Source organism: Chiloscyllium plagiosum, chromosome 5, assembly GCF_004010195.1.
Source record: "Chiloscyllium plagiosum isolate BGI_BamShark_2017 chromosome 5, ASM401019v2, whole genome shotgun sequence".
NCBI lineage: Eukaryota > Metazoa > Chordata > Chondrichthyes > Orectolobiformes > Hemiscylliidae > Chiloscyllium > Chiloscyllium plagiosum.
In genome coordinates, this window is record NC_057714.1 from 41,751,895 (window position 1) to 41,765,879 (window position 13,985).

Here is a 13,985-nt window from a genome sequence, read left to right on the forward strand (position 1 = left end):
TCTTTCCTCCTCCTCTTGTACATTGTATTCCCTTCCTCTCTCAACTCCCCCTCCTCTCTGTTACTTCTTTCTCTCTTGCCCCCTCCTCTTTCTTCCCCTCACCCGTTTCCTCATCCCTTTTAATTAATTGCTTCTGCTTTGATGTTTGTTGCTTTGTAGCACAGGTCTAACATTAAGTTTTAATTGTACAGTTACTGCTCTGCTGTACTGGAAAGACCTATTTGTTTTGCCTATTGTTTGGAATCAGTGAGTGGAGAATAGGAGGAGAATTTAACAGAATTGGTTGCATTGGACTTGACCTTTCTTGATGCTCTTCATGTGATGTGAAAATCAGGAGTTGTGTTTTTTTTTCTTCCAGCTGTTGCTGATCTAAGAGGAGGAAATGTTTTACAGGGGAGGCGGTGGGGTCAGGTCACTCAGGAAGCCATGTTTATGGTCTAATGTTATTCTGCGATTGTCAGTGGTCTTTTATGTTTCTCAAATAAGCTTTAGCCTATAATAAGGAAAACAAAAAAATTGTATTGAAATATTTTATAATATTTCTGCTATATTCTGCAGTCATTTCTAAAATAGTAGTGTGGAAAAAATACAGTTCTTGAATAGTTGTAAAATGTTTACTTCAGAACAAGAAACTAGCAAAGCAAGCAACATGAAAACTAAAAAAATTAAGGAAGCTGTAGCTAGTTTTAGTCCAATTTATGGTTCTAAATTTAATATTAAAATAGCACAATCTGGTTAGCTGAACTTTAGTCACCAGCATGACATATTTTGACATTAGCTTTCCTTAGCAATTTAGTTTTCCCAATATCTCAACCATTGGAAACAGATGTCTCCCTATTCCAGTTTATGTAGAACTACTTTTAAATACAAAGGTATGTCTTTTGATGTTGTGCGTAATCATAAATTGCTTGTTGTACAAATGATCTTTCTATTGCATATGCACATTCTGAATGTTTGATAATGCCAAAAACATTCAAATATTAATGGAAAGATATTTTTATCATGCCATATGTATGCTATCTGTATGTATTTTTTTCAAGTTATCGGAAGTAGAACATCTTTCTTGGAATGAATTGTCATTTTTGTGGTCATTTCCATTTTACCCACAAAGGGAAGAGTGATCAGAATGTGTTCCTGAAATGGTCTCGCTGTAGCAGAAGCATTCTTCTTCGATTGTTCAGCTGCAAAGGTCAAAGGGTGCTTTGAAATAAAATAGTGCAGTTGGGCATTGATACTCAATTTTAAATTGCTCTGGCTGGTATTTCTCAAATTCAGGAATTCTTTAATGTGACTGCTTTCACTAGTATTTGAAATATTACAGACCACTTTTTAAAAAAAGCTTTTATTTTGTTAGGTGAAGTCTTTTTTTTGAACAAATGGCTCACAGGCTTCAGGATAAGGAAGTGAATTGCAGAGCCTGAAGCGAAAAATTCAGTCGACCTATTTGCACTACAAAACATCTTAGATTATCTCATATTGGTAAAGATTTGTGGAACAGCTTTTGGATTTCAGAAATAAGTTTGGAAATTCAGTGCACAGAATGGCAAATAGTTGAAGCTACAAAAGTGGAGTATGAAAAGCAATTATGTGGATATCCAAATCAACACAAATTGCAATTCTGTTTGGAATAAGAAAGTGACCAGATTGTCAAAAGCAATGTGGGCCCATTGAAAAGCTAATAACTGTGATATGAATGAAATTAAGAGAATGGTAGCTATGCTTCATCATTACTTTGCATTTGTATTGCAGTAGAGAAAGATATCAGCCTACCAGACATTCCAAGGAAGTTTATGGAATTAGGGTCAGGAATTCAACAAAACTAACATAAGCAAGATAAAAGTAGATAACAATATAAGGAGAGTCTCACACCTCTTCCCTGCACTGTGCACAATGTCTTCTTGGCAATTAGAAGGGATGAAGTAATTAAAGAAAATAATTAAACAGATACTTGCATTCTCCTTCTGGTCTGGAGTCTGGAATAGAAGATGGGCATTACTCCATAACCATCAAGAGTTCGAGCAATGTTATTTTGAGCAGCAATTATTCAAATTTCAGGGGTTTGTCAAATCTTTATTTTACTTTATCATTCACTACTCTTTTTGTAAATTTTAGACTAAATTTACATTGATTTTTTGTTTTTTTTCTGTTTAGGTATGTGCAAAGTCTTACTGACATTCTGGAATTTTTGGATAAAAGCCCTGATAATTACAGAGTTTTGTCAGAGTAAGTTGCATTATGTCTTTAGTATTTTTTTTCCAAATTCCAATCTGATTCAAGAAATTCATGGATCTTTCCAATAGAATTTAAGAATGAACAGCAGAAAATATTGAAATAGCTGGAGCATATGAGTCAGCAAACTGTGCCAAATATTGTTGTAGTGAGGCAGCATGCAGTTCCACTGCAAAGGTACTTTTTTATTTGACCAAAATATATTCTCCATCTTCTTTAATATCATATCAAATAAAAATGTTAAAGGATGAAATATTCAATGTTCTCTAATCACTGCTTCTGTCTATCGGTCCATCCTTCTGCCTGCTGGCCCCACCTTCCAACCTCTCCTCATTCTTAAGTGCCCTGTCTTTCTCCTTGTTGCATTACCTTCACCTGCTGCCATTTCTGCCTGGGTTCAATCATTCCACTGATCTACAAGCAGCTTAACTGTTTTAATGTTAGTGTTGTGAATCCCCATGTGTAACTCATTGAGAGCCCAACTGGTGTTATGCACTATTCCAATTAACTTAGTACTGAGACATTTTGTGCCTCCCATTTTAGTTATTCTCAACATCAGCTAAGTGGGGCTACACTAAGTTATGTAAGTTACCACAGATGAATGATTTGTTAGTTATGTGTTTTAGCTTTTCAGATGCGCTGATCAACATTCGAAATCGGCACAATGACGTTGTCCCTACTATGGCCCAGGGAGTCATAGAATATAAAGAAACATTTGGGGTGGATCCCATAATTAATCAAAATGTGCAATACTTTTTAGACCGATTCTATTTGAGCCGAATCTCTATTCGTATGCTCATCAACCAGCACAGTAAGTATGAGTAAAAAGCCTTGAAGTGAACACTGACTGCTTGCTGTAATGCTACTTTAACTAGAAATATGCTATCTATTGCCACGTCAAACCAAAAAGGTGGTACAAAATATGGCAGATGCTGGGTATACAAAATAAAGCATAAAAGCTGACCATCATTAATCTCTGTAGAAAGAGAAAAAGAATAAAGAAAACAGAGGCAAGATAGAAAATCTGAAAAAGAATGCAGTCTTCCTGTTGGAGGCTGACTAAGCCAACCAGCCATCCTTAGGCTTCAAGATGGTGTGGCAGCATACACTTCTATATGTATGTTATAGACTGCAGCTATGATTAGTGATTGTAAAGGATCCAATTTTTTTCCATCACATGGCAAACCAGGAATCTGTCCTGCTTTTGTAGTCTGTCATTGACATATGTTGGAAGGATGAACGGTTGATTTGGCCACATTATGAATTCATTCTCCTTTGATCATCAAGTATTGGAGTAGAACTTGAAGCCTGAGCTTCTGGCTTGAGGGAGATATACTATCCACTATGTCACAAGATTTCCTCATTATTTTTACTTTTCTTAATTTAATAGTATCACTTTTTAGGTTTCAGTAAACGTTTGGTATTTTATCCTGTCCTTCTGCTGTGAGAATGGGCATCAAGTACACCCTTAACATCCTTGTTAAGATTGATGAGAGGGGCGAGCTGATAATCAAACCCCACTATTCCAAAAGTCATTATATTAGTGTCAGATTTTTAATCCAATTGCCAAAATAGCCAAATGATTTCCTTTTATTACTACTATCCATAATAAATGAGACTTTCACTTTGTTTCCTTAATAACATTCAAAACAACTCCTGTATTATAAACCAAACTTTTTCTTTTAGCTAGTGGAAAAACATGTTATCAACTAAGTATATTCAAAGTATCAAATTATTAATATCCCATCTGGGATTTTTGGTTCATGGCAGCATGATGGTTAGCACTGGTTACCTTTCACAGTACAAGGGACCAAGGTTCAATTCAAATCTTGGGTGACTGTGGAGCTTGCATGTTCTCCTCATGTCTTTGTGGGTATGCACCAGGTATTCTGGTGTTCTACCATAGTCTGAAGATTTGCAGGTTAAGTGGATTGGTCCTGCTAAATTGCCCTGTAGAATGCAGGTTAGGTAGATTAGCCATTGTTAACAGAGGATTATGAGGATAGGGTAGGGACTGGGTCTGTGTGTGATGCTCTTCAGAAAGTTGGTGCAAACTCAATGGGCTGAATAGCCTCTTTTTCATACTATGGGATTCTATAATTCTACAAATAACAATCAAGATAATACATCTCTATAGAGAAGATATGGCCTTTTAAAAAAAGCAAAGGGAAGATTCCTCCTTGTGTGACCAAGAGTATGCATTTAAAGGAATAAAATGTGAAGATTTGCCATGGTTCCTGAGTTTCCTGTTGACAAAATCAAAATGCTTGACTGCCTTAGAGTGAAGGAAGATCTTCAGATTAGACCTTAGTTCAGATGTAAAATCAGTTATACATAAGTATTTGCATAGAAATAAAAGTTTAATTTTGAGGGTTTATGAGGTAGTCAGAGATACTGATACTTCGGGAACTTTCTCAGGATCCCAAAAATAATTTGTAACAAGAGGACTTCACAACTGAACTGTCATAAGTTTTCTTCTTACATTTTCAGAAGAGAGAGAGTTTTCCTATTCCTTTTCCTCCTACAGACATAACTAGGTATCTTGGAAAATCAGAAACCAGCTCCAGAAAAATGTTATGAGTCAGCTTTCAAACACAAGCCCCATCTCTCCCAAACTAAACTTGTCCTTCAATTAAAACACAATCTGTGATCTCTCTTAAAAGGTTTTGCTTACTTCTATTTCAAAGTTACATGACTTCTCAGTAAATAGCAGATGAGTCACTGTTCACCTTACTGTTGAAAAATTGCCAGAAATCGCATGTCTCTACAGAACCTTGGTAAATCCTGTCATTAATGCAAAAGTATGAATGGTAAAGTCCTAGGGAGTGTTGCTGAGCAAAAAGACCTTGGACTACAGGTTCATAGCTCCTTGAAAGTGGAGTCACAGGTAGATAGGATAGTGAAGAAGGCGTTTGGTATGCTTTCTTTTATTGGTCACAGCACTGAGTATAGAAGTTGGGAGGTCATGTTGCAGCTGTACAGGACATTGGTTAGGCCACTTTTGGAATATTGCATGCAATTCTGGTCTCCTTCCTATCAGAAAGATGTTGTGAAACTTGAAAGGATTCAGAAACGATTTACAAGGATGTTGCCAGAATTGGAGGAATTAAGCTATAGGGAGAGGTTGAATAGGCTGGGGCTGTTTTCCCTGGTGCGTCGGAGGATGAGGGTTGACCTTCTAGAGGTTTATAAACTCATGAAGGGCATGGATAGGATAAATAGACAAGGTCTTTTCCCTGGGGTCGGGGAGTCCAGAACTAGAGGGTACAGGTTTAGGGTGAGAGGGGAAAGTTATAAAAGAGACCTAAGGGGCAACTTTTTCACACAGAGGGTGGAACGTGTATGGAATGAGCTGTCAGATGAAGTGGTGAAGGCTAGTACAATTGCAACATTTAAAAGGCATTTGGATGGGTCTATGAATAGGAAGGGTTTGGAGGGATATGAGCCAGGTGCTGGCAAGTGAGACTAGATTGGCTTGGGACATCTGGTTGGCATGGACGAGTTGGACCGAAGGGTCTGTTTCCATGCTGTACATCTCTATGACTCTATTCAAACAGATCCATACTACATTTCCTCATAGTACTTAAGAACCCATATTTATTTCCAACCTTCTTTATATTCTATGTATAAATTATAGTCTAATTTGCTTCACTGCTTGGTGAGCATCCTGGAGGGAAATTTGTGGGCAGTGGTGTTCCCATGTATCTGCTGTGTTTGTCCTACATAGAAGTGGTGGTGAGTTTGGAAGGTGCTGTCTAAGGAGCTTTGGTGAATTTCTATAGTGCATCTTGTAGTTAGTACAGACTGCAGCAACTAAGTGTCGATAAAGGAGGGAATGAATATTTGTGTATGTGGTGTCAATTAAATGAGCACTTTGACCAGGATGGTGTCAAGTTTCTTAAATGTTGTGCGAACCGCACTCACCCATGCAAGTAGGTGTATTCCATTACACTCCTGACTTGTGCCTTGCGGGTTGTGAACAGGATTGGGGGAGTCAGGAGTCCACATCTCTGATCTGCTCTTGTAGCCACTGTTTATTTGGCTCGTCCAGTTCAGTATCTGGTCAATGGTAATCTTGATGTTGCTAATAGGGTTTTAGTGATTGTATTACCATTGAATGCCAAGGGATGATGTTTACATTTTCTCTTGTTGGTGATGGTCATTGCCTGTCATATGTGTAACACAAATGTTACATGACACCTTTCAGCCCAAACCTGGATATTGTCTAGGTCTTACTGCATTTGGATATGAACTACTTCAGTTCTAAGGAGTTTCAAATAGTGTTGAATATTGTACAATCATTAGCGAACATCTCCACCGCTGATCTTTTGAAGGGGAGGACATGTCATCGATAAAACAGTTGAAAATGGCTGGTCGCAGGACATTATCATGAAGAACTCCTGCAGTGATGTCCTGGAACTGAGTGACTGACCTCCAACAACGCAGCCATCTTCCTTCTGTCAGGTATGACTCCAGGCAGTGGAGATTTTTCCCCTGATTCCCATTGACTCCAGTTTTGCGAGGGCTCCTTGATGCCACACTCAGGCAGATGCAGTCTTGATGTCAAGGACTGTGCCTGTCATCTCATCTCTGGAATTTAGCTGTTTTGTCCACGTTTGAACCAAGGCTGTAATGACGTCAGGAGCTGAGTGGCCCTGCCAGAACCAAAGCTGGGCATCAATGACCAATTAATTGCGAAGCACGGTCTGCTTGGTAACACTGTTGATGACACTATTACATCACTTCACTCATGATTAGGAGTAAACTCATAGGTTGGTTTTGTGTATGGGATATACTTGTTTAACTTTGCACATTGTAGATACTGGTAGTGTAGCTGTCTAGGAGTATCAAAGTTAGCATTGTGGCATGTTCTGGAGTACATATCAGTACTATTACTAGAATATTCGAGGAGAAAGTGAGGGCTGCAGATGCTAGAGATCAGAGCTGAAAATGTGTTACTGGAAAAGCGCAGCAGGTCAGGCAGCATCCAAGGAGCAGGAGAATCGACGTTTCGGGCATAAGCCCTTCTTCAGGAATGAGGAAAGTGTGTCCAGCAGGCTAAGATAAAAGGTAGGGAGGAGGGACTTGGGGGAGGGGCGTTGGAAATGCGATAGGTGGAAGGAGGCCAAGGTGAGGGTGCGTGGAGAGGTCGGGAAGAAGATTGCAGGTCAAGAAGGTGGTTCTGAGTTTGAGGGTTGGTCTCAGTCAAATCCCTCGAACTCAGCACTGCCTTCCTAACCTGCAATCTTCTTCCTGACCTCTCCGCCCCCACCCCACTCTGGCCTATCACCCTCACCTTGACCTCCCTCCACCTATCGCATTTCCAACACCCCTTCCCCAAGTCCCTCCTCCCTACCTTTTATCTTAGCTTGCTGGACACACTTTCCTCATTCCTGAAGAAGGGCTTATGCCCGAAACGTCGATTCTCCTGCTCCTTGGATGCTGCCTGACCTGCTGCGCTTTTCCAGCAACACATTTTCAGCTATTACTAGAATATTGTCAGCCTGTGCAATATCTACTGCCCCCAGCTATTTCTTGATAGCACGTATAATGAATCAGGTTAACTGAGGACTGGCATCAGTGAAGCTGGAGACCTCTCGTGAAGAGCTTATGCTCGAAATGTCGACTCTCCTGCTCCTTGGATGCTGCCTGACTGGCTATGACTTTGTAGCTCCATGATCTTCAACCTCTGAAAGAGGCCAAGATGGATCGTCCACTCAGGAATTCTGGATGATGATAGTTGCAAATGTTTTAGCTTTATCTATTAATGTGATATAACAATGTCTGCTGTAAGGGTGGTGAGTGTTAATCCATTCACACTTCTTTTTATTGTTATATTTCCTACTTGTCTGCCTTTATTGTTTTTTTTGCATTTCTGAATGCTTTCATTGTATTCCTTTGTTGCTTTTTAATCAGATCTTGAATTATCGTTAAAACTAATTTGGAAATTATTTATTCATCTATACTTTTTATATTTACTTTTTACTCATTTTTGTGTTTTTATATTTCTGGTATAGAAAGCTTGAGCCCAATGTAAAAGACTATGCCTTCTTAATTTTCTTTATTTTTGATTGTGAACTAAAATGGGAAAAGGACAGCAGAGTGAATTGCTGCACTTTTAAAAGCAAGCCACTAGAACTTATTGTGAAAAGAAGATCTAGAGTGGATCAGAAACAAAAACAGAAATTGCTGGAATAACTCAATAGGGTCTGGCAGCATCTGGAGAGAAAGCAGAGTTAAGGTTTTGGGATCTGTCCATGTGCCCCATATCAACAGCATTGCACACATTGAATCTTACCATTACGCCTTTGATAAACTCCAACATGTTAGTTAAGCATAATTACTCCTTTAGAAATCCATACTGATTGTTTCTAACTAACATGCATTTCTCTGCGTAATTGCTAGGCTTATCCTTTTAAGCTTTCTAAACAAGACTAATGTTTGTAATTTTTCAGTTTTATTGCAATCCCCCTGAGCAGAGGGAAGACTGAAAGATTGTAGCCAGTGCCACAGTAATTTCCACTCACTGTCTCTCTCTCTTCCTCCAAAGTCCTTGTACACATTTCATCCGTTCCCAGTGTCTTGTCAAATTTAAGTACCAACAATCTATCCAACATTTATGCTCTATGAATTTTGAATCCTTCCAGTGAATCAGTTCCCTCTTGTGTTACTATGATAGCATTTCTTTCTTTGGTAAAGACAGATGCAAATTATTAATTTAACAGTTCAGCTTCCCCCCTGCCTCGAAGTGTAAATCCCCTTTTTGTTGCCTGTTCAACCCTTCTGCTCATTTTACCACTGAGAGATATTGTGTTCACTTTACCAACTCACTCACATTCACACTAAACTCTGGTTTCCAGCATCTGCAGTCCTCACTTTTGCCCAAATTCATACTATGTTTACTATACCACATTTCCATTCATTCATTCATAACTCTTCACAAACTCATTCACTGGCAAACTATGTTTACTATACCGCATTTCCATTCATTCATCCATTAAACCGCACTTTTGTAGTACATTTTACTATTACAAGACAAACTAAATTAAAACATCCCTTCCAACCCATCACTGTTTCTTTTCACCTTTCAATTCTTAGTGGCCCCATGCTCCAAGCAGTGTTTAAACCTGTCTCTGTATCAAAGGCTGCCCCTGAATAAGTATTAATTGTGTAATCTACTCAGAACAATGCCATCCCCATCTTCATTTCTTCATAACTCACTCAAAACTATGGAAAGATTATGACATTAATCAGCCCTTACTAGCCCTTGAGGTCTCTTGGGACCTCAATGGGTTGCAGACATCAAACAATTTCCTCCACTAGTATGCATCTTTTAAATACATATTAAATGGGCTGCTATCCCCTTTAAAAACTTATTGTCAAAGCAGCATTTCCATGAAACTGCAAGAATGAATGTCAAAACCGGCATTGAAATGAAATTTCATGACCCAGCTGCGTGAGATCAGTTTAATATCGTCTATACTTTTATTAGTATATGTATAATTTCTCACTTATTTAGATCATATAAGTTTATTATTTTTACTAACATTGTTAACTTTAAAGACAAAAGGACTAACACCTCTTAATTATATAAGCTCAAACCGGACCGACATTCTAATCCCATCAGGAGTAACAAGTATGTAAACAATCTCCTGCTTCCCCAGGACTGATGTCATACAAACTTTTGTGTACAATAGATACAACTATGTAACACTGTAGTGCTAACATTTTGATATATGTAAGAGGCTACTGTAAGAACTGTACTTCGGATTCCATTGCCTCCTCAAACTGTGCTATTGTGGATGTTCAATAAGAGGCTATTTTCACATTCACCAATTTCGGTCATTATTGAAGACAATCCCAAACCACCCTCTTATTATTTATATGGCCATTTAAAAAGAAACTTTGGGATAGCTCTTTACGTTGGCTCAGTATTTTCTCAGCTGAAAATGTGTTGTGGGAAAAGCGCAACAGGTCAGGCAGCATCCAAAGAGCAGGAAAATCGACGTTTCGGGCATGAGCTCTTCTTCAGGAATTTCTTCAGTATTTTCTCATAATTCTTCTTTGAACCTTTGATCTTCTGTTCTCAATTTTATTTCTATCTGATACTTGTCATAAGTACAGTACACATTTATTTTCTTTATCTTAATTTCTATCTCCTTTGTCATCCAGGGAGCTCTGTATTTATTTGTTCGACTTTCCTCATTTGAGGAAATATATCTTGACTGTATCCAAACTATTTCCTCTTTGAATGTAGTCCCTTGTTAAGTTACTATTTTTCCTGCCAACTTCTTCTTCCAGTCATTCCTGACCAGCTCTTTTCTTGCCACATTGAAGTCCACTTTCTGTTAATAGATTTTTCTCCCTAGGATTTTGCATGGCATTTTCCACCACAATCCTCCCCTAAAGATGCAATGATCACTGTCTCCTAAAAGTTACCCAACTGCCACTTGATCTTATGGCCCATCTCATTTCCAATAACCAGGTCCAATAGGACATTTTTTCTTGTTGGACTAAAAACATACCACTGTGGGAAGCTCTCCTGCATGCAATCCAGAAACATTTGTGCCTCACTACCCCATAGATTACAAGTATCCCAGTCTATGTATGGGTCCTACTTCTTGGATGCTGCCTGACATGCTGCGCTTTTCCAGCAACACATTTTCAGCTCTGATCTCCAGCATCTGCAGTCCTCACTTTCTCCTATGTATAGGTAATTAAAGTCTCCCATTATAACTGCAGTATAATGTTGACATCTCTCTGTAATTTCCCCACAGATGTGTGATTCTACCTCCATTCACTTTGGTGGCCTATAGACTACATGTAGCAATATAATTATATCCTTAAACCCTCTGAGATATTTTCTTTCTCCAGTGCTGCAATGCTCTACTTAACCAATACTGCTACCAATCCCCCTTTTCTATATTTTCTGAAAACCATGCACCCAGGAGCATTTAACAGCCAGTGTTGTCTTTCTTTGCGCCAAGTGTCTATTACTGCCACAACATCATAGTGCCACATGGCAATCTGCCTGTAACTCCCCAGTCTTATTTACTATACTCCATGCATTAATTTACATGAACAGTAATCCAATTTAGGCTTCATTTTTATCTTCTTTACTCTTACTTCACCTACTAATTTGCCATTGCAACTGGCACAACCATAAACAATGCTCAGTATTTTGTGAACCTTGATCTCTTCTACTATTCTCTCTTGGTTCCCACATCCCTGACAAGTGACTTTAATTGGACAGATAAACCATCACGTCACCAGGCTGCATGCATTCATCTAGCACAGATTGCTGATTGGTTTGTGGATCACTTGTGGATGTTATCAGCTTGCTGACAGTTCTCTGATTGCTGAGCAGGTAAACAATAGGGTGCGTATAATCGAAGGAGAGAAGCCTCCAGAGTGTGGAAAGAGTAAGTGCTGTCTGTCAGTCTCTTGCAGATGTTGTTTGTAGCTCAAATACTTTGCAATTAGTGTACTGCTTGCTTTGTGTCCCTATAAGCAAGCGAAAGAATCCAGAAACAGCTGAACGTTTTGGGGAGCAAAAGGAGCATTTCATTGACTGCTGTGGTCTAGTATGACTGAACTGTGTTTCCTTAGCTTTGTTTTCCTCCACCCATAATACTATTTTTTTTTAATTTGTCTGTCTGTATATATATCTAGAGGTTTGAAAGTGTTTAGAGTTTCAACCATTTGAGTTATATGTTGATAATTCATAATTCACTTGTCTTTAATATTGCTGTAATTGTATTAAATAGTAATTCTTGTTAAGTACAGAAATCTGATCAGTGTTTTGCTAATCTGAGTCTATTAGTCAGGTAAGTTGGGGACTTTAGAATACTTTGATTAAATCTTTAACTTTTGTGATGAACCTGAGAATAACGAGGCTTGAGTATCAGCACACTTTCCCAAAACAGTTGTAACATCTCAAAGCTTAATCTTGTGTCTAAGTTACATGGTGCTGCACTCATGTTTCAAGTAGTATTAGTTGAAAGTTAGTATCTTGCCTTAGAAATAGAAGATGCTAATATTAATATGAGTTGTCTGAATACTAGTTTGGGAGTAAACATTGTCACTAACTTGAATAATGCATCAGACAATTTAGAGCATGGACATTACCTTGGCAAAATTTAAATCTGAATAAAGGCAGTGTTTACGTAAAGTTTCTTTGGAGTGATAATCTCTTAGTATGTGATGTAATGAAGCCATCTGATAGATTTTTTTTTGTTTCACTTTGTTATCATATCAGCACTTGTTTTTGATGGACGAAGTAATCCAGCCCATCCCAAACATATCGGAGGCATAGACCCTAACTGTGATGTGATAGAAGTGGTGAAAGGTAGGCAATGCATTGCGTGAAATCCAGTATCAGAAATATTCTAAGAATAAACCATTTGCACTGCATCATTATAAGATATATAAATTTACACACTGACATACTTTTTATTGAAGGAATTGTAATGATACTGCAAATGTGCTAGTATTTTAAAGCATTATTACATGTCCACAACAAATCCGCTAGAAGGAGATCTCAATGAAGTTTATATCCTGTCATATCCTTCAAGAATTTTGCATGTGGATGGGGTGTTTCCCTGGCTGGTGAGTCTAGGATCAGGTAACATAATCTCAGCATAACGGATATCCATTTCAGACTGCATTGAGAAGAAATGTCTTCACTTGAAGGATGGTGAATCTGTGGAATGGTGTACCCCAGAAGTGAGTACAAACTGAAACATTGAGCATGTTCAAGACAGAAACTGATAGGTGCCTGGATATTGATGAATCAAGATATCATACAAAAGTGGCATTGAGGTGGGTGATCATCCATGATCTGATTGAATGCTGAAATGGTCCAGATGGCTTGACTAACCTACTTCTGTTCTTATGTTTCGACCTTTATTCAGTGGATGATCACTGACATTTTGAGAATACCAAATCCATCTTATCTGATTAAAGCAAGTGCGTGACTCTGTGGAGAAATCAAGAGTCATACAGACAGTCATGGAGTTATACAGGCACAGTGTCATCCTATCTACATTAATTCCACTTTTCAGCATTTGTATCACTGCTTTGAATGTTATCAACCTTACTTTAGGTGCTCATCCAGACACTTTTTAAGAGTTCTGGGGTTTCCTGCCTCTACTACCCTTCCATTTAAAACATGCCAGATTCCCATCACCTTCTGGGTGAAAAGATATTTCCTCAAACTCTCTTTAAACTTCCTGTCCTTCACCTTCAATTTATCTCCCCTCATTACTGACCCTTCAAGAGAAACAGCTGCTTTCACATTTTCCATGCCCCTCATAATCTTATGTGCTCAATCAGTTCCACTACACCTCAACTCTTATATAGAGCAGCCTTCTCTGCTCTATAGAAACCAACCCAAGCCTATCCAGCCTCTCTTCTAAACCAGGCAATATCTTCGTGAATCTCCTCTATACTCCATAATTAAATTTGTTTTTCACAAAATATATAAATTACTACGAGGGGATGAAATTAAATAGGATAAGAAAACAGGATTGTTGTAAAACAGGCTAATGATTCATCACTGTCCACTTCTGATATCCAATTCTTCCGGTAAGATGGCAGCAGAGAGGACTCTCCAGCTGGAGCTTGTTTGCTCGACCATTCTTTTTCTTTTATTTCTCCCTCTTTTCCTCCATCCTCTCCCTTCTCTTTGGCATCGGGTGCCCTGCCATGGACTCTGATTCCTGGCCACGGAGTGGGGTCGGCAGCCCAAAGTAAGG

At 38.6% G+C, this 13,985-nt stretch overlaps 1 protein-coding gene across 1 annotated transcript in view; it reads left to right on the forward strand.

Moving 5' to 3' along the window:
* The window catches only part of pdk4 (pyruvate dehydrogenase kinase, isozyme 4), a 70,260-nt gene that overhangs the window by 20,719 nt on the left and 35,556 nt on the right, over positions 1-13,985 (forward strand). Inside the window, exons 3-5 of the mRNA XM_043691002.1 lie at positions 2,152-2,223; positions 2,856-3,040; positions 12,488-12,577. Coding sequence (XP_043546937.1) covers positions 2,152-2,223; positions 2,856-3,040; positions 12,488-12,577 — 347 coding nt within the window. The remainder of the gene's footprint in view (positions 1-2,151; positions 2,224-2,855; positions 3,041-12,487; positions 12,578-13,985) is intronic.